General features: G+C 32.5%; 2 protein-coding genes across 2 annotated transcripts in view; one reads left to right on the forward strand and one right to left on the reverse strand.

The window, feature by feature from the left end:
- Window positions 1-22049, forward strand: part of LOC114330641 (probable RNA-directed DNA polymerase from transposon BS) — a 212038-nt gene that overhangs the window by 165584 nt on the left and 24405 nt on the right. The window lies entirely within an intron of this gene.
- LOC114330642 (probable galactose-1-phosphate uridylyltransferase) lies at window positions 281-22037 on the reverse strand. The gene is made up of 3 exons (XM_028280043.2): window positions 21865-22037; window positions 9443-9844; window positions 281-939 (listed from the first exon to the last, which is right to left on the reverse strand). Exons 1-3 carry the CDS (start codon window positions 21881-21883, stop codon window positions 320-322), a joined length of 1041 nt encoding a protein of 346 aa, XP_028135844.1. The 5' UTR covers window positions 21884-22037; the 3' UTR covers window positions 281-319.

Consider the following 22049-nt stretch of genomic DNA (forward strand, 5'->3'; position numbering starts at 1 on the left):
TTCGGAGCGCTGAATGACAGAGAAGAGTCTGGTTTGGCAGATAGGCATTCGGCGTATCCTCGGCGACGAGGGCGTTTTGAAGTACCTCGGAAAATATCACAGGGACCACGAAGAATGAATTCTGCACTAAGGTCAGTCAGGCGGCGTTTTGGACTGATATGTCTTCTGAAGATTCCAAATTTTCCCTTCTATAATGATGAAAAAAGTTCCATGATGTGCCATTTGGCAATTGAGGTTTGAAGGACCCTTTGTCCTATTTGAAACATTAAAAAACATTAAATTAAGAAAACTACTTTAATTTATTAAATACTTTTATTATTCAGGCAAATCTGGTAGTTGATTGTTCTCTTAATAGAGCTGCTGCCTTTTCAGGCGTCAAATCCCTTTGGGCTTGAGCCAGCATCTCATATCCAACCATAAACTTTTTAACAGTGGCAGAACGCAGTAAAGGAGGATAATATAGTCCATGGAAGGTCCAATAGGGATTGCACTTTCCCAAATCTTCACCTGTCGGTGCTCCGTGCCAACCCATAGAATACGGGAAGTTACATTTAAATAAATTGTCATACTTAGCAACTATAGACTGTAAAGTTAATGCAAGTGCCTCTTTCTGCTTAGTATCTACCTCTGAAAACCTAGCTATATTTCGTTTTGGAAGAACCATTGTCTCAAATGGCCATAGAGCCCAATAAGGTACGACCACTACCCATTCATCATTTTCGTATACAACTCTTTCTTTCTTCTGTATTTCTTTTTGGACATAATCAGCTAGCATTGGTCTATTATATTTTGCAAAATATTCGCGTAAGTTTTCATCCTTAACTCTGGCTTCATTTGGAAGAAAAGTGGATGCCCATATTTGACAGTGGGGATGGGGATTGGAACAGCCCATCATCGCACCCCGATTTTCAAAAATTTGTACCCATTTATACGTTTTACCTAAAAATATTAAATAATATCACAAAATAGAAACATATTCAAGAAAAAAAAGATATATAGACAGAAGAAGTGTGCAGACGTACGTTTCAAACTTCTCCTTATTATATATTCTCTCGTCGGCTGTGTTCGGAGCCGCTTTTTTCATTTTTTGCTATATTTAAATGAAAATGGAAGATAAAAGTTGGAAAATAAATTTTGTTGTAATAATATGTTTTCTAAATTAAAATCAGACAACTTGACTTAATATACTGAGCCATCCAAAATACCAGTGCAAAATAGTCAAACTAAGATTTTAAAAAACTATTTGTCGTCAACCTTACGCCTGTTTAGATAACGTATTATAAATAACAACTATCCAGAACATCAGTCTTCCAACTTTAAAAGAGCCCTTGTAACGAATTTTTCAAAAAAGGGCAATGTTAGCGGTGTTTTTTTAATTTCCTGCGAAAACTGAACCGGTAATAATAAGGTTTTATAAAAGAAAAATTGTTTGTTTCTGATTTTCTACAAAAGTGTATTGGCAGTATTACGGTTAAATTTATATAACATTATTGTTTTTAACTCTAAACAAAAAATCGCGTTTTTTTTAAGATTTTCCCATATAAAATTCAGGAAAAAGCTAATTTGTGTACTCATTACAGTTCTTTATGTTTTTCGAATCACATACCAATTATTGCTTCCGGTTAGGAGTGTGCGTTTAAATAAATTTGTATCCTGGTAAATTGGTGTTTCACTACATAAAGAAGTCCGAACTGCTCCTGCAACTGTCCAAGTGTCATCTAGGTAGACTTCACTTAGCTGATTCGTTTCATGGTATTGCTGGTATATTACCATGAAAAGAATCAGCTAAGCGAAGTCTACCTGGATGTAGTGAAACACCAACTTAATAGGTTACAACTTTAATTAAACACACACTCCAATCCGGGAGCAATATACCATGAAAAGAATCAGCTAAGCGAAGTCTACCTAGATGACCCTTGAATCGTTGCAGAAGCAGTTCGGATTTCTTTATGTACTGAAACACCAATTTACCAGGATAAAAATTTATTTAAACGCACACTCCAACTTTAAAAGGGCCCTTGTTACGAATTTTTCAAAAAATTGACAATCTTAGCGGTTTTTTTAATTTTTCTGCGAAAACTGAACCAGTAGTATAAGGTTTTATATACTGGGTTGGGATAAAGTAAGGAACCAAGCAAATATCTTTGAAACGAAAAGAACAATATTTATGAAACTTTGCATGCAGGTACAGTGACGTAAAAGGCATCTGATGCCATATTTTTTGTTACCATTTCACTTCCGGTTTCACCGAAAATACTCCTAATTTATTTAATTTAAATAGGACACCATGTATATTTTTGCAGATTTTAAAAGAATTGTTATTTTTAATTCATACATACCAAATTTGGTAGAAAAAAATTTGTTAAAAAGTGTCTGTAGATAATTTTTTGTATTAATAATTAAATTATGTAGTAGGAAATAAACGAGTACCATCTATACTGTAGACTAAAATTGTTGTTTACATGCACTGCATTACTTATTTGAATTTAGTATAGTAGGTAAAACTGTTACTGAAGTAATTGGCAGAAATAAGTTGTATTAAAAATGGTTCATTTAAGTGAAGAAGATCGTATTGAAATATTAATGATAATTAATCGGTTATGATGAATTTTAATTTTGTGGAAGTGAATTTTCCAAATCGATGAATTGGACGTAGAAGATTCATAGAGTCGCCCGCTCGTTCTCCGGACCTCAACCCGTTAGATTTTTTTTGGGTTATCTACAATCACGTGTTTACGTTAGGCGACTAACACGCTTGCAGGATTTGAGACAAAGAATAATTGAAGAATGTGAACTAATACGTGGAGAAATCATGCAAAAAGTGACTCACAAATTTATTTATAGGCTTGCACGTTGTCAGGAGCTGAACAGCAAACATTTTCAACATTTGAAATTATTTTTTTAATTTTTAATATCATGGATCTAACGTAAATAAATTAACCTATTTTTTAACTTTAAAGAGATTTATTTCTTGTTTTATTAGTTTTTTCTTCCAAACTTGGTATGTATGAATTAAAAACAACAAGTTCTTTTAAATGTGCAAAAATATACAGGGTGTCCCATTTAAAGTAAATAAGCTAAGGGTATTTCCGATGAAACCGGGAGGCATATTTACAGATGCTTGCGTGTGTAGACACCAGGGTGTTGAAATCAGTTAGGGTTTGGAGAAACGGTACATTTACAGATGCTAGCGCGTGATGACACCACGGTGTTGAAACCAGTTAGGGTTTGGAAAAACAGTACGTTTACAGACGCTAGCGTGTGTTGACACTAGGGTGTTGAAATCAGGTAGGGCTTGTAAAAACAGTACATTTACAAATACTAACAGATTTGGACACCAGAGTGTTGAAACCAGCTAGCTTTTTTAGTGGTTATACATGCATAGATGCTAACGGCTATTGACTTTGATTTTACATACCTACTGTTGTGGAAAATTATTTAAGTGATTTAGGTATTAATAAATAATTAAACGTTGTTGGGATATAAACAATAATATATTAACATAAAAAATAATGTTGTTCTGAAGCTATGTGCTTGTGGCATTTTTTTAATTAACTATTTAGATGGGAAATAAGCCACAATTAAATTTAAAAAAAATAATTTTATTAACGGTTCGACGCCCAAATCGGGTGTCGTTGTCAAAATACAAAATACGTACTACTAACTTAAACAAAAATGTTGTTGTTTAGTAAAAAATACTTTAAAATAATATGTAAATAATACTTTAAAATAATAATATGTATAACATGTATGAATTGCCAATATAAATGAGTCAGATTAAAAAAATTATTAGTAGAATTTTTTACTAAGCAACAACATTTTTATTTAATATACAGGGTGTTTGGTAAAGAATGGGCCATAGCTTAACCTCAGGTTCCTGAGGTTAAAATAGGGCGATTTAAGCTAACTTACCTTAGTACAAAGTTTATAATAACCGAGATACAGGGTGTCAAAATTAAACTTTTTTTTTATTATTGAATATTTCCTGACAGATATGAGATAACAACATGAAATTTGGTATGTGGGGTTTTTTTGGGTCGAGAAAACTAAATTCTCTACCAAAATTATGAATTGCCCAGAGGGCGCCACATACGCCTTTCAGCACTTATTTATTACGTTAAATTTTTTTTATCCGTCACTCCGTATAATTTTGACATTAAAATTTGTTTTCCCCTATTAGTTTTACTTAAAAAAGCTATATTTCGAGATAAACGCATTTTAAATCTGCGATACACCATCATTTTTAGCATATCATTGTAGTTACACCCGAAAAATAAGTTAAAACCATAATAATTGTGCCAGTTCTCAAAATTTATGGCATTGCATCGCAAATTCCATTTGAAGAAATTTGCGATACATTTTTGGATAATTTTATGGTTTTAAGTTATTTTTCTGATGTAACTACAATGATATGCTAAAAATTATATTGCACCGCAGATTTAAAATGCTTTATCTCGTAAACGGTTGAGTTTAGGGAGATGATAGAGGTATACCTTTTTTAAGTAATACTAATAGAGGAATACAAATTTTAATGTCAAAATTATACGGAGTGACGGATAAAAAAAATTGAACGTATTAAATTAGTGCTGAAAGGCGTATGTGGCGCCCTCTGGGAAACATATAACTTTTGGTAGGGAATTTAGTTTTCTCGTCCCGAAAAACCCCCACATACCAAATTTCGTGTTGATATCTCATGCCTGTCAGGAAATATTCAATAATAAATAAAAAAAAAGTTTAACTTTGACACCCTCTATCTCGGTTATTATAAACTTTGTACTAAGGTAAGTTAGCTTAAATCGGCCTATTTTAACCTCAGGAACCTGAGGTTAAGCTATGGCCCATTCTTTACCAAACACCCTGTAGTAGTATTTTTTATTTTGACAACGACACCCGATTTGGGCATCGAAACGTTAATAAAATTATTTTTTTCAATTTAATTGTGGCTTATTTCCCATCTAAAAAGTTAATTATAAAAATTCCACAAGCAAATAGCTTGAGAGCAACATTATTTTTTATGTTGTTCTTTTGTGTTAATATATTATTGTTTATATCCCAACAACGTTTAATTATTTACTAATACCTAAATCACTTAAATATTTTTCCACAGCAGTAGGTATATAAAATCAAAGTCAATAGCCGTTAGCATTTATGCATGTATATTAATTATGTACTAAAAAAGCTAGCTGGATTCAACACTCTGGTGTCCAAATCTGCTAGTATTTGTAACTGTACTGTCTTTCCAAACCCTAACTGATTTCAACACCCTAGTGTCAACACACGCTAGCGTCTGTAAACGTACTGTTTTTCCAAACCCTAACTGATTTCAACACCGTGGTGTCAACACGCGCTAGCATGTGTAAATGTACTGTTTTTCCAAACCCTAACTGATTTCAACACCCTGGTGTCTACACACGCAAGCATCTGTAAATATGCAACCGGGAGTGGAGTAGTAACAAAAAATATGGCATCAGATGCTTTTTGCGTCACTGTACTTGCATGCAAAGTTTCATAAATATTGTTCTTTTCGTTTCAAAGATATTTGCTTGGTTCCATACTTTATCCCAACTCTGTATAAACAAAATTGTTTGTTTTTGATTTTCTACAAAAGTTTCATTGGAAGTATGACGGTTAAATTTGATATAACATTAAGGTTTTTTGCTCTAAACAAAAAATCGTGTTTTTTTTATTTTCAAATATATAATTTCGGAAAAAGCTAATTTGTGTACTGATTATAATAGTTCTTTTTTTTTTCGAATCACTTTTTAGAATATAGTAGAAGTGGTTTCCTGTTAAGTTTTAAATGCCAAAAAAGCTCTAGAGCTTTGCCTATTATAGCGACAGGTATATATCTCGAAGGTTTGTATCATAGTGTAATAATAATGCCGTCGGTCATTGCTTTGTATGTAGTAGTCCACTGTGTTCGATGTACAACAATTAATTTAACACTGCTTTAGGTTAATATACATTAACTACGAACAAATCTTATTGGAGGCCAATCTCAATATTGTAGTGGTTGCAATATGGAGGTTGGTTTGTCCTAGTGGTTTTATAATATGCAACCACTACAACCTGGCGACGACAGTTAAGGAGAAGCTGGTGACCTGGAAAATGTACATCGAAGAACTCTTCTGGGACTACCGAGGCAAACTTCCAGAAATAAATTGCATGACAGGGCCGTCAATACTAGAAAGCGAGGTGAAAGCGGCTTTAAAACAGTCTAAGAATGGTAAAGCCACAGGTTCGGACGAAATACCCGTCGAACTTATTAAGGTGATGAGTGAAGTAAGCACGAAGGAGTTAACTGAACTGTTCAACGCCATATACGATTCAGGTAATATCCCAGAGGAATGGTTATTGTCAACGTTTGTAACAATACCAAAAAAACGATCTGAGAAAACGGGCGGAGATTTCCGGACTATCAGCCTTATGAGTCATGCACTTAAGATTTTTCTTAAAATCATACATGCCAAAATTTACAAGAAATGCGAGGAAAATGTCGGTGAAATGCAATTTGGATTCCGCGATTCCATGGGTACACGTGAGGCATTTTTCACCTTACAAGTTCTGGTTCAGAGATGCCGCGATGTTAGTTGTGATGTCTATGCTTGTTTTATTGACTACGCCAAGGCATTTGACCGTTGCCAGCACCAGAAGATGGTCACCGCCCTAGAAAGAGTAGGATTAGATGAGAAGGACATTCGGATCATCATGAATTTATACTGGAACCAGCGTGCTCAAGTCAAGGTCGAAGACCAGTTGACCGACCAAGTGAAGATCATGCGAGGAGTAAGGCAGGGCTGTGTGCTCTCGCCGACTCTTTTTAATATATACACTGAGGAAATTTTTACTGAAGCCCTCACAAACCTAGAAATGGGAATCCGAGTGAACGGTGAATACATCAATAATATCCGCTACGCCTATGACACTGTATTACTAGCAACCAGCCTAAATGATCTACAGGCCTTACTAGACCGTGTGAGAACTGTGAGCGTAACGGCGGACTGAACCTTAATATTAAGAAAACTAAATTCATGGTTGTCAGCCATGTAAATTTAGATCCCGGGGCACTAATGACAGATAGCGAAGAGATCCAGAGAGTCGACAGATTCACTTACCTTGGAACTACCCTCAACTCACAATGGTACCACGCTCAAGAGATTAGATCCAGAATTGAAATGGCATGGTCTACATTTATCAAGCTGAGATCCTTGCTGTGCTGCAGTGATCTCAGTTTGGGAACAAAGATGCAGATAGTGAGGTGTTACGTTCTTCCGGTGCTACTGTATGGAGTTGAAGCCTGGACACTGACGCAAGCCACTGAAAAGAGGATTGAAGCCTTCGAGATGTGGATCTACAGAGGATACTAAAAATATCTTATGTGGACCATGTCACCAATATTGAGGTCCTACAGCGCATGACAAAAGAAAAAGAAGTGCTTAATTTAGTAAAACAACGTAAGCTTGAGTACCTTGGCCACGTGATGCGGAACGAAGAAAAATATCGAGTTCTTCAACTCGTCATGCAGGGCAAAGTATTTGGCAGGAGGGAACCGGGACGCCGTCGTATCTCGTGGTTGAAAAACCTCCGACAATGGTTTGGGATAACCACCGCGGAGCTGTTTCGCAGAGCAGTCAACAAAACAATGATAGCCTTGATGATCGCCAACATCCGGACCGGATAAGGCACTGAACAAGAAGAAGAAGAACCACTACAATAACTCCAGAAGTCACATGACGAACTTTTAATATTACTGCACATATAGCATCGGCCTTCTTGATAGTAAGAACTTTAGAGGATCTTCATAAAATTCACCCAGGTGCAAACTAGAAGTACAATTTAATTCGTAAAACTAGTGAAACAATATACCCAGCAAATAATCCGAAAATTGTTCTTATGAATATACCTTGCCTTAAGGAGGTAGGCGCAAAATCTTGGTCCGATGCTATTTAAATGCATTCATTTTTTCGAATCCTGAGAAAACTAATAAGTATTTTTGAAAAATTCAAACGACGAATAAAAGATTACATCATTACCGAGGGCCAAAAGTCCCTGAAAACTTGTATACTTCATGTTTATTTTAATAAGTTACAGAGGTAAAAAAACAAAATTTAGTGTGATTTTTAATTTCAAATATTTCATTCAAAAGCAACTTTTTGTATATTCCAAGGGACTTTCGGCCGTCGGTAATAATGTAATCATTCTGCGTTTAAATTTTTCAAAAATATTTATTAGTTTTCTCAGGATTCAAATAAAATGAATGCATGTAAATAGCATTGGAACACGATTTTGTGCCTACCACCTTAATGGTTAAACCTAAGAATTTGAGCAGTATAAGCACAAGCAATAGATGCCCTATCGTGTAATAAAATCTGAATCATCTTTACTTTTAGTTTATATTTTTATTTACTTTTGTGGATATAACAGGAACTAGTTGGCTAAAGATTATTATCACGATGAACGACAGGTCGTGAATGCAATAAGTACAGATTCATTTGTCAAGTATTTCACCACTTTATTTTTCTATCTTAAAAAACGTAGAGGATAAATAATTCGAATTTTAGTTCCTATCGTTGAGTTTCGTTTTCGACCATTCGTATAGGATCAATCAGCTCTGCTTGACTATTTGCAAGAAGGACTGTGTCTTCTGCAAAACGTAGATTGTTTATTTTATGGCCATTAATTGAGATGCGGTTTTGCCATTCTTCAAATGCTCTTTTGATAATAATATGCTCCCCATATATATTGAATAACTGTGGAGATAGTATACATCCTTGTTTGACACCCCGTTCTGGATGAAACTCACTTTAACTATAAGCACATAGTAGACACCTTATTCTGTAATAAGATCTGACATTTACTTTTAGTTTATATTTTTATTCACTTTTGTGGGTATAAAACTAACTAGTTGGCTAAAGATTATTATCACGGTGAACGACAGGTCGTGAATGCAATAATTATAGATTAATTTGTCGAGTATTTCGTCAGTCTGTTCTGCTGTATTTTTCCATCTTAAAAAGCGCAGAGGATAAATAATTTGAATTTTAGTTCCTACCTCATTTTGACTTACGATGCATATATGGTGCTAGTTGCATCTTTTGTAATTATTTTAATACTTACACCGAAAGTATGAAAATATTTGATTCCAGTTCAGTGCTTCTACATAGGTGCTCTGATGAGAATAAGTTGAATTCGAAATACGTATAGGCACATATTAGACGCCGTATTTTGTAATTGAATCTGAATCCTCTTTATTTTAGACCAAGAAGCTGATTTCAGATACCTATATGGCTTCAGTATTAATACTGCCAAAAATTTCTCAAAACACAAACAACAGCCAACATTTAAAAGTTATGTTAGTTTTTTTTCTGTCGTTAGTTGACCATTTCATTTAATTACATTTTAAAATGTGTAATTCAAATGGCACAGAAAATAATTTTCCTACCCAAGTCATTAAGTTGGTTAATCCATTCATTTATTACCGCGACTACTTCATCCAACTTCAAATTTGTAAGATATACATTGGAATGTGGATGATAGCAGATCACCCTACAAGTCCCTTTAGCCGCCTTAGTTTGAAACAGGGGATCATCACTGGGCTCCGGTTCTGGACCTTCTTCCAGTAAAGCTGGAAAATCATTGGTAAATACATATGTAGAGGTGTATTTGGGAGTCACTAATCCAGAAGCTCTAGTAACACCAGGACATAGTGGATTAGTGGGATCAAATTGTGGAACTACTTCTACTTGCGGAGTCTCAACTTGGCCACTCCAAGGTCGAAGAGCTCTATGTGGAGATACTAAGATCCATTCTGATTTGAGTGGATTGTATCTGAGGTGCTGATGTTCTGAAAAGAAACAGAATATTTAAGCAATTTAAACATTTCGTTATCCAGTCATATAATTCCTAAAACTAGATATTAATTAAAAACTATCCTAAAACGCCATTATATCCACCTGCTATTAAAAATTAATGTTTTTAAAACATATTTTGTGTTTTTTTATATTAGTCTATCATCTCGAGGAGCAAAGTTGAGGGTCGTTGAGACCCTGCGCGAAAGCAACATTCATGGTTCAGAGACATAAGAAACTGATGCAGCATACCTGATGTCAGTGCGGTAATAGGAAGAGCGGAAGAAGGATCTGAGCATTATACAACCAGCATGAACTGCTACATGCTGCATAGCGTACGACATCCAAAGAAGAAGAGTAAGCAAGATGTTATAAGCTAGGAATATATGAACATAATCATAAATAATGATGGTTATCTGGAAATAATTCTAAACTACTAAAATTCCAACAAAAATATTTGCCAATAAGATTATTGAAACATATTATACACGGTGTCCCGAAAATATTTGTCATAAAGTATACCACAGATTCTGGGATCAAATATAGGTTGATTGAACCTAACTTACCTTAGTACAGATGTGCACATAAAAAAAGTTACAGCCCTTTGAAGTTACAAAATGAAAATCAATTTTTTCCAATATATCAAAAACTATTAGAGATTTTTTATTGAAAATGGACATGTGGTATTCTTATGGCAGGAATATCTAAAACAAAATTATAGTGAAATTTGTGCACCCCATAAAAATTTTATGGGGGTTTTGTTCCATTAAACCCCCCTAAACTTTTGTGTATATTCCTATTAAATTATAATTGTAGTACTATTCGTTAAACACAATGTTTTTAAAACTTTTTGCCTTTTAGTACTCTCTCGAAGCCAGTTTTTATCGAGATATTTTGAATATGATTTCTCAATCCACCACATATTACTTGTATATGGTTATGGTTAAGTACGATTATAGAGACCTAGTAATAATATGAAAATTTATTTATAATTCACATGTTACCTCGAAAAAATACTATTGAGGCACAAAAGTTTAAAACACTGTGTTTAACTAATGGTACCGCAATAATAGTTTAATTGAAACGTACACAAACATTAGGCTATTAGGCATTATATTCAAAATACGTTAGCTAAAAGGAACTAAAACGTTAACGGGGTTTTATTATTTCGTATGGTCAATGGACATCTATATATTAAAAAACCGCGGAGTGCTACCACTTAAAGGGGTGCGTTTTTGAGAAATGGGTGAATTAGTCCCTGGGCACAGGTTACATTAGGGTGAGTTCTATGCACTTTTGGTACAAACATACCTATACATATAAAAATTGTTCCCGGTTAAATTTCCTATCTAAATATCACTTTTTAAAGTCAATTATACTTTTTTTTACAAAAATATATTCAGAAGAAAAAGCACAAAGAAACTCAAAAGACAGAAATTTTATTTTTTGTCCCATAACTTTTGTCCACGAGGATATAGGTATAGACGTTGCTTTACAGAAAAAAACTACATATTTCTTCTTTAAAATGTTGTTTAGTAGAGGTAATTAGGATTTATAGTTTTTGGGCAATTTTCCTTTATATTTCGCAACTATTGTTCTGTAACTTTTTCTACGTAACTTTAGGTATATGCAATGGTACACGTAACAGGAATAGAAATTAATTAACTTTAAAATGGTCTACTGTATAACATTGTACTACTTTTTTTAAGATATTATGGTTTCTCAAGGTTTTATACTTTTAACAATTTTTTATATTATACACACACCGGCAAAATTAGCCGAACACCTTAAAAATGGGACATGTTTGATGTCTCGAATTTCATAAACCAGTGGTCCGATTTGAGTGATTCTTTTAGTATGTTATAGTGTTATTATTTAAGAATATCGTTGTAATAATATTGTTGCTAGACAGGTAAATATCATTTTATACCGGGTGTACTAATCATACTGTGTTTTTTTCTTAAAGTTTGGAACACCCTGTGGAATATTCTAGCATATGTAAAATATTAAAATTAATACTAGATTGTAGACTTAGGCTTCCTTAACATTTTTCTTTTTGATTAATTTACTTATGCGAGATAATAAAAAAGTCATGTGCGTTAACAACTATCCATGTTTTCATCAATAAATCCTCATAGTAGGGGAGGAAAGTATACTTAATTTGCAGTTACTCGAGCGTTATGGGGACCTATTGTATTGTGAAAAGTATGTGCTAAAATCAGAAAAAGGTTAAGTTAAGTTTTCCATAAAGTGGGGGACTTTTCATTTTATAATTTAATTTTCCATTTGAAACAATCATTTTTCTCCGATTATAGCGCTATCTATCCATAATTCGAAAAAATGTGTCTAATAAAAGTTGCTTATTTTTACGTAAAGAATCCAAATCTGCAATAAAAATTGGCGACCCTATTTAAGATTTTAAATTAAATCCCCCACCCCACCTCCGTGGGGGCTCGTGACACCCCACGGAGAGGGTGGGGGGTAAATTAAAAATTATAAATACAAACCCTGCGATATTTTTCGAAATGAACATCAGATCGTAAAACTGCAAAATACACCTATTCAATATCTTTCAAAAATCTATCGAATGGCACCAAACACAATCCCCCACGGAGGTTAGGCGGGGGGTTACTTTAAAATATTAACTAGGAGCCCCCAATTTTTATTGCAGATTTGGATCCTTGACGTAAAAATAAGCAACTTTTATTCGCAACATTTTTTCCTATTATGGATAGATGGCGCTACAATCGGAAAAAAACGATTGGTGGAAATGGAAAATTAAATTAAAAAATGGAAAGTCTCACACTTTATGGAAAACTTAACTTAACTTTTTTTGGTTTTAGCAACCACTCTTCACAATCCAATAGGTCCCAATAACGCTCAAGTAATTGCAAATTTAGCATACTTTCCTCCCCTACTATGAGGATTTATTGATAAAAAACATGGCTAGTTGTTAAAGCACATAACTTTTTTATTTTCCAACATAATCAAATGAATCAAAAAAATGTTAAGAAAACATAAGTCTACAATCGAGTTTTAATTTTATTATCTTATATATGCTAGAATATTCCACAGGGTGTTCCGAAATTTAAGAAAAAACACAGTATGATTGTTACACCCGGTATAAAATGACATTTACCGGTCTAGCAACAATATTATTACATCGATATTCTTAGATAATAAGGCTATAACATACTAAAAGAATCACTCAAATCGGACAACAGGTTTAGGAAATTTGAGACATCAAACATGTCCCATTTTTACGGTGTTCGGCTAATTTTGCCGGTGTGTGTAATGTAAAAATAAAATATTATTATTATATAATATATTATATATTATATAATATTATATTATATATAGTATATGTAATATAATATTATATTATATATTATATAATACCTAACATAAAAAAAATATAATTTTTTATATTTTTTACGATTATTTTTGAAATTTCTCATTATAACTTTTTTTCTTCTACATTTAGGGATATATTATATTATATAATAAAAAACCTTATTTTGTTTACTTTAAAATGGTGTATTACAAAAAATTCTAGGAATATTTTTTAATAAGATATTATTTCTCAAAATGTAATAAGTACTTAAAACAATTTTTTATTTTAGGATTATTTTTTAAATTTCTCATTATAACTTTTTTTCTTGTACATGAATATACTATGTATTGCTCAATAAAGAGGGCTTACTTTCTGTTCTTTAAAATGATGTATCATCTATATTTAAATATTGGAAACCGAGTGATTCTTTGATATTTTTTTACCTGTATTATTTAAAATTATTTTTTTTTTACAAAAATTACATAAACATTAGTCTTATAAAACATCACTTTAGTTAAAATTATTTAAACGTTGACATTTAAAAAATTTTCAAAATCAAAGTCCATCTCTTCGTTAGCATTAGCTTTAATATCTTCCTCTGACACTTCAGTTATCTTAGAGTTCCCACAATTAGTACCCATGCACATGCACCCTTTGCAGAATATTGAACAACTAATTCCTATCTTCCTATAACCGCAGTTTTTGTACATCCTTTGGTACATTTACATGCTATTTTTTCAAGCAAAGCTTGTGGTGCAGGAGCTTTGACAGTAAATATTGGAATTAATCCATATTTTGAAGTATGCCCGGCCAAGTCAAGTGGATCTAAAGTATTACCTATAAAAAATAAGATTCAATCATAACACACAATCACATAAAAAAGGTATAATGAGAAATTTAAAAAATAATCCTAAAATCAAAAATCGTTGCAAGTACTTATTACATTTTGAAAAAGCGTATCTTATTCAAAAATAATCCTAGAATTTTTTATAATACACCATTTTAAAGTAAACAGAATAAGCTTTTTTTTGTTATATAATATATACCTAAATGTAGAAAAAAAAGTTATAATTGGAAATTTTAAAAATAATCGTTATAAATATAAAAACTCGTTAAAATTAAAAAATCTTGAAAAAGATAACCTCTTTAGTACAACATTATACAGTAGAACATTATAAAGGTAAATGATTTCTATTTCTCTTACATGTACCATTGCATATGCCTAAAGTTCCGTAGAAAAAAGTTACAGAACAATATTTGCGAAATAACAAGGAAAATTGCCCAAAATTGCTGTGAGTGGCGAACTTTAAAAAATAATATTTCGAAAACCGTAAATCCTACTGACCTCCACCAACCATCATTTTAAAGAGAAAATATGTAAGTTTTGTTTCTGTAAAGGAATATCTATCTATACCTATATCCCCGTGGGCAAAAGTTATGGGACAAAAAACAAAATTTCTTTTTTTTTGGGTTTCTTTGTGCTTTTTCTTTTGAATCAATTTTTGTAAAAAAGTATCTTTGACTTTAAAAAGCTATATTTACATAGAAAATTTAACCAGAAACAATTTTTATGTAGACGTGTTTGTACCAAAAGTGCATAGAACTCACCCTAATGTAACCTGTTCCCATGGACTAATTCACCCATTTCTCAAAAACGCACCCCTTTAGATGGTAGCACTCCGCGGTTTTTTCATATATAGAGATTCATTGACCATATGAAATAATAAACCACGTTAACGTTGTAGTTCCTTTCTATAGTACATAATCAATAGCCTACATTTGGCCTACATTTAAAGGAACGAAATCCCCATAAAATTTTTATGTAAACATATTAAAAAAGAAGCCGCATCTCGACAAAAACTGGCTTATCGAAAAAATACTAAGAGGCAAAAAAGTTTTAAAAATATTGTGTTTAACTAATGATACCACAATAGTAATTTAATTGGAACGTACACAACAGTTTGGGGAGGTTTAAGGGAACAAAACCCCATAAAATTTTTATGGGATGTACAAATTTGACTGTTGTTTTTTTAGGATATTCCTGCCATAAGAATGCCACATGTCCATTTTCAATAAAAAATCTCTAAGAGTTTTCTATATCTGAAAAAAAAATCGATTTTCATTTTGTAACTTCAAAGAACTGTAACTTTTTTTGTGTGCACTATTGTATATAGGTAAATGAGGTTCAATCAACTTCTTTTTGACTCCAAAATCTGTGGTATAATTTATGACCAATCTTTTCGGGACACCCTGTATAGTTGCTATCTCTAATTAGAAGTAGGTAGAAGCAGATAGACGACTGCAGTCAGAAGGGAACTTTCAAAAAGACGTATTAAAAAAATATATTTTTTTATGGAGAACAAGCCTACGTTCTCTCCGATGAGGCTCCAATAAGAGCCGAAAATCGCGATTCAGAGGACTGGACTGCGCTCCGTATTCTAATTGAGAAGTAAGATTGTTTTGCCTTCGCATTGCAACTGAATTAAAAATAAAATTTTTATTTTATTTTTAAATATATTTTTGTTTATTTTATTCTGTGTTTTATAATTTTTAACAGCTCTTTTTAATGGTTCAAACGTATTAAAAAATTTTTACGTACAAAAAATTAAAAAAAAAATGTTAATCTGGTTTCATTTTTGGCTTGGTAATTTGTGTATTTAAGCAATAATAATCAAAAATCTTTTTAGTCAGTTTTAAAATCGTTTGTGTTTATTTATCTGATAATATTTACTCTTGAAAAGGATTTTTGTTAGAAGCAAACACTGTGGTGAACATCATTCTACAAAAACTTAATTGTGTAAATAACCCTTGGGTTTCAGTTTAATTAACACAAAATAAATATTTGCCACCCTTTAAATATTAATCTAACAATAATCCCTAAAATTTAAATCTCGCACCTCAAATAAGGTTTTCGACAATTTAAAAAAATATGGTGTCCCGAAAATATTGGTCATAAATTATACCACAGATTCTGGGGTCAAAAATAGGTTGATTGAACCTCACTTACCTATATACAATAGTGCACACAAAAAAAGTTACAGCCCCTTGAAGTTACAAAATGAAAATCGTTTTATTTTCATATATCGAAAACTCTTAGAGATTTTTTATTGAAAATGGATATGTGGCATTTTTATAGCAGCAGTATCTTAAAAAAATTGAAGTGAAATTTGTGCACCCCATAAAAATTTCATGAGGGGTTTTGTTCCTTTAAACCCCACCAAACTTTTGTGTACGTTCCAATTAAATTATTATTGTGGCACCATTAGTTAAACATAATGTTTTTAAAACATTTTTGCCTCTCAGTACTTTTTCGATAAGCCAGTGTTTATCGAGATATTTTGAATATTTGTCGAATCCACCACATATTTGTATAATATGGTTAAGTACGATTATAGAAACCTGTTAATAATCTGAAAAATTTATAATTTATATTTTTACGTATATTTTGAAAAAGAAGCCACATCTCAATAAAAGATGACTTATCAAAAAGAGACTAAGAGGCAAAAAAGTTTTAAAAACAATGTGTTTAACTAATGGTACCGCAATAATAGTTTAATTGGAACGTACACAAACATTTGGGGGGTTTAAAGGAACAAACCCCCATACAATTGTATGTAAACATATTAAAAAAGAAGGGCATCTCGATAAACACTGGTTTATAGAAAAAACATTAAAAAGCAAAACGTTTTAAAAACTTTGTGTTTAACTAATGTTACCACAATAATGAATTAATTGGAACGTACACAAAAGTTTGGGGAGGTTTAAGGGAACAAAACCCCCAAAACATTTTATGGGGTAGACAAATTTCACTACAATTTTGTTTAAGATGTTCCTGCCATAAGAATGACACACGTCCATTTTTAATAAAATATCTCTAACAGTTTTCGATATATTGAAAAAATCGATTTTCATTTTGTAACTTCAAAGGGCTGTAACTTTTTTTATCAGCACATTTGTACTAAGGTAAGTTAGGTTCAATCGAACTATTTTTGACCCTAGAATGTGTGGTATAATAATTTATGACCAATCTTTTCGGGGCACCCTGTATATTATAATTAGTGAAAAGCTGCAAGTCTTTCGACAAAATAGATCAACTTTAGATGCAATATAAAGCATTGTAATATAGCAATAACAAACCTTCTTATATGAGTTTTGTAGATCTAACAAGTCCTAGTATTTTAAAAGCGGAAGTAGAGAAAGCCATCAAACAGAGCAAAAATGGGAAATCTCCAGGCCCTGACCAAATACCATCAGACTGGCTCAAACTTGTGGATGACGACAATGTCTCACAACTAACAAACATTTATAACCATATATACGAGACTGGCATGATGCCACAGATATGGTTAGAGTCTACATTTATTCCACTCCGAAAAAAGCCTAATACATCATCATGTAAAGACTTTAGACTAATTAGTCTCATGAGCCACTCTCTCAAGCTACTTCTTAAGATAATTCTTAATAGAATCAAGCAGAAATGTGAAGAGACAATGGGAAACAAACAATTCGGTTTCAGAGAAGGATTGGGAACAAGGGAAGCTTTGTTCTCAATGTTAACATTACTTCAACGATCATGGGAAGTACAGAAACCAATTTACGTCTGCTTTATAGATTTTGAGAAGGCGTTTGATAGAGTTCAACATAAAGGTTGTTTGAATATCTAGAAATGATTGGAATAGGCGATAAAGATCTGAGACTTTTACAACATCTATACTGGTATCAAGAAGCTTCTATTCTGGTAGACGGCAAAGAAACAGACAAAATTTGCATTCAAAGAGGTGTCAGACAGGGTTGTGTGTTATCCCCAACTTTGTTTAACGTATACTCAGAGATAATTTTTAATGAAGCCTTGGAAGGACAATGTGGAGTTCGAATCGGGGGAGAAACTATTAACAACATCAGATATGCAGACGACACCGCGATCATGGCTGAAAATATCGAAGATCTTCAATTCCTTATTGATCGAGTCACTAGAGAATGCTCCAATAACGGACTTAACATAAATGCAACAAAGACAAAGTTACTTGTGGTTAGTAAACAAGACGTCGGCCCTATGCAACTAATTGTCAATGATGAATCAATAACAAAAGTTAACCATTTTAAATACCTAGGATGTTCGATAAACGAGACACTACATCCGGATGAAGAAATTAAAACTCGTATAGAAATTGCAAGAGGAGCATTTATGAAACTTAGATCTATTCTGAGCAACTCTCAGCTGAACTTACAACTAAGAATCAAGTTCCTAAAATGTTATGTGTATCCTGTATTACTATGTGGATGTGAAACCTGGATCATGAAGGTTAACATGATGAACAAATTAGAAGCCTTTGAGATGTGGTCGTATCGTAGAATGCTCAGAATATCTTGGGTTCAACGCATTTCAAACAGAGAAGTCTTAAACAGAGTAGGTCAAGGCGAAGGTGACTTAATGAAGATGATAAAAAAGAGAAAACTTGAATATCTGGGGCATATAATGAGAGGTAGCAGATACAGGATGCTGCAGTTAATACTCAATGGAAAGATCGACGGAAAAAGAGGAATTGGTCGAAAGAAATATTCATGGCTCCGAAACCTTCGTCAACGGACTGGCTTATCAGCAGATCAATTGTTACATGCCGCACAAGATCGAGAACGATATCGGCAAATTGTTATGGAAGCTACCCACGCCTAAAAATTTGGGCACGGTACTTAAAGAAGAAGAAGAAGATCTAACAAAAGCGTTTGACTGCATTAGATTAGAAGATATATTACAACTTCTTCTTCTTCTTAACGTGCCCTATCAAGTCCCCTTGACGTTAGCGATTAACATGGCGAAACTGTCTCTGTCTCGAGCTATTCTAAATAGGTGTTCTGCTTTCTTTATTCCTGTCCACTCCCGGATATTCTTCAACCAAGAGGCCTGCTTTCTACCAATTCCTCTGCGTCCTTCGATTTTACCCATCATAATAAGTTGAAGAATATTATACGTCTCCCCTTACTACGTGTCCAAAATAGGCCATCTTTCTATATTTGATGTTATCAAGCAGCTCGCGGGTAGCATTTGCTCTCTTAAGGACAGCCATATTACAACTACTAAAAACAAAACCAGTCCCACAAAATGGTAAAGATAATGAAAAGAATTAACACTAACATCAAAACGAAATCGAGAATGCACTATCATCTGAAGTAGATACCAATTGGACCGCGTTATGTAATAGCGGATTAAGCGCCAAAATGTAGTTTTGAGATAAATCGGTTTAAAGATTTTAAATTTGTTTTTGGTACTATTTCTAAAATATGGTACTGACATGTTTCATATTTAATATATTAATGCAAATGTAAATAGACTTTTACATGTGTTTAAAATTTTTTAAAAATAATTTATATTTTAAAAGTTATTCGATCAAATGTCGCTTAATTCGTTAATGATTTTTTAAGATGTGCATGAGTTAAGATCCGAATACCGGATTAAGAGACATATTTGGCGCTTAATCTGATGTTACCTGACAAAGGATGTCTTTTAATTCGATATCTTAAACGTTAGTAAATATGTTATGTTTTGTAATAAAGAATTAACCGACTATTCGTGGCGCTTGATTCGTTATTACACTTACAAAGATGCGGATTTTTGTTTATGACAATGGATTATGTACCATTATTGGCGTTTAGTTCGATATTACAAATCCTAGTGCGAGATTTTTTTAATAAAATAAAAAATGTCGCTTAATACAGGCATTTAAAAACAGCTTTTTTTTTAATTTTTTTACAAAAAAACATATTTTTATACATATATTTGCACCCTAGCTGCAAGATGGAACTAATATCTCGATTTTGGACTTTTGGCGGTTAATCCGTTATTACATAATGCGGTCCAATTATGGAATCAGACAGGGAGATAGCTTAAGCCCTCTACTCTTCAACTTAACAGTGAACACTATCATTGAAAAAATTAAAAGCAGAGTACAGGCTTACAAGCTGGGCGAAAAACAAATGAAAACTTTTTGTTATGCAGACGACGCAATCCTGATCTCAGGTACAGAAGAAAACCCACAGTGAAATTATACTAATTCAAAGCAGCGGCTAAGGTATACAATACAAAAATATCTCCATCTAAGAAGAAATGTTTAGTGATACTGGAGAAATAATCGAACAAGTCTCGAGATTCGAGTATTTGGGAATAGAAATATCCAGCTATGAAAACGTTAAGGAGAGTGTGAAAAGATGCAAATTCAGCAGCTTATTTATGAAGATATCTAAGGGATATTACCTGGAGGAACAACGATATGAGGTTAGATGAGAATGTAAGTATATATAAATTATGTATCATCAGCGAAAACAATAAGAATATTTAGAACGTCACAAATGTGAGCCTTGAGATCAATTGCTGGGAAAATAAGACACAATATCAAAGGACAGAAAACTGTACAACGGGGAAGGTATAGAAGACGAGAACAGAACTAGCTGGTTAGAGAAATAGATAGCGACAGACTAGTTCGAGCGACAAGAGATATAAGACCAACAGGCTCCAAGAAGACTTTTAAATGATGGCGAGTTAGCTGGCAGCTAAAGTCACGAAACGAGTACTACTTAAGATCGAACAAAAACAGATCTAATATAAGAAGGAGATTTGCATTTGAATGAAAAAAACTTGAAATAATAAGTTTTATACAACACGTGGGCTTCTGAATTTGATACCTAAAAGTCACACAGCCGAATATGTTGTTTAATTTTATTTGTATCCTAAATTCTTGTTTTCATTTAGCTCCTTTTGTATGTTGAATTATAGTTATATATTTTCATCTTCCGAAAATTTTTAATATTCTAACATTTCGTTATCATAAACTTATATCTTGTATAAACACTTCAGCAGAGTTGAAGTGGCATGGAAATTTTTTTTTATCAATATACCTCTTTTCTACTGATTTTAATTTCAAGATACAGACTGGTTGCATAAAAAGTACGTTGCTAGAACATTTCAATAGTACTTTTATTAAATTTGTGCTATTTGTCAAAGTTTACTATATAGTTTACTGACATAGATTTATACACCTTCTGTATTTTTGATTGTTATATTATGTTTCATTATAAGACAAGTTTTTCATTTGGTTAAAATATTAAAAGAGTCTACAAAAGAGACTATAAATAACATAGAAATCTATTATCAAGTAACAAGTCTTGTTTATTTGCTATTTTATAACTTGTTTAAAGATCTTTAATAGTAAAAATAACACTTATCTGTAATAACTGTTTGTTTTAATACCTACATATATATTGGTATCTATATTTATACATATTGATGTAATAATATTTCAGAATAAAACTATAAATAAATGAATGCATCTTAAATATGATGTTGGAAATTATGATAAACACAAGTAAATATTTGGGAAAGTAGATAATAATTGTAATATTAAAAAACTGCATCTATTAAAAGGATAGTAGTATATTATAATTTGATATTCGCATTTTATCATTATAAACTTTATGACTAGGTTATGTAATATGTACTTTATTTTTCAATTATGGGAAAATATGACTTATATTATAAATATTTTTAAGCCGGTCCTGACATAATATCATGGAACAGTAGTTTTTTCTTTCCCGGCTAAAAAGTTTTTAATTTAAATTTCAATGTCAAGTAAAAGTCAGACAGAAATCATGTGATAAGCAAGTTAAATAAATTTTCATAATTATTCTTACCGTCTCTGTTAAATGACATTTTTTCTGTGCTACAAAAACTTAACGATCAATAACACTAGAGCACCATTACGATTAACACGCCGCACTTTTTAACCTACAAACAGCCACTGACAAACACAAATGACGTACAAAAATATGAAGTGCAGTGGAATAGTCATGGTCGATAAATTGATAAGTGTAATTGA

The sequence above is a fragment of the Diabrotica virgifera genome, chromosome 2, assembly GCF_917563875.1.
Source record: "Diabrotica virgifera virgifera chromosome 2, PGI_DIABVI_V3a".
Lineage (NCBI taxonomy): Eukaryota > Metazoa > Arthropoda > Insecta > Coleoptera > Chrysomelidae > Diabrotica > Diabrotica virgifera.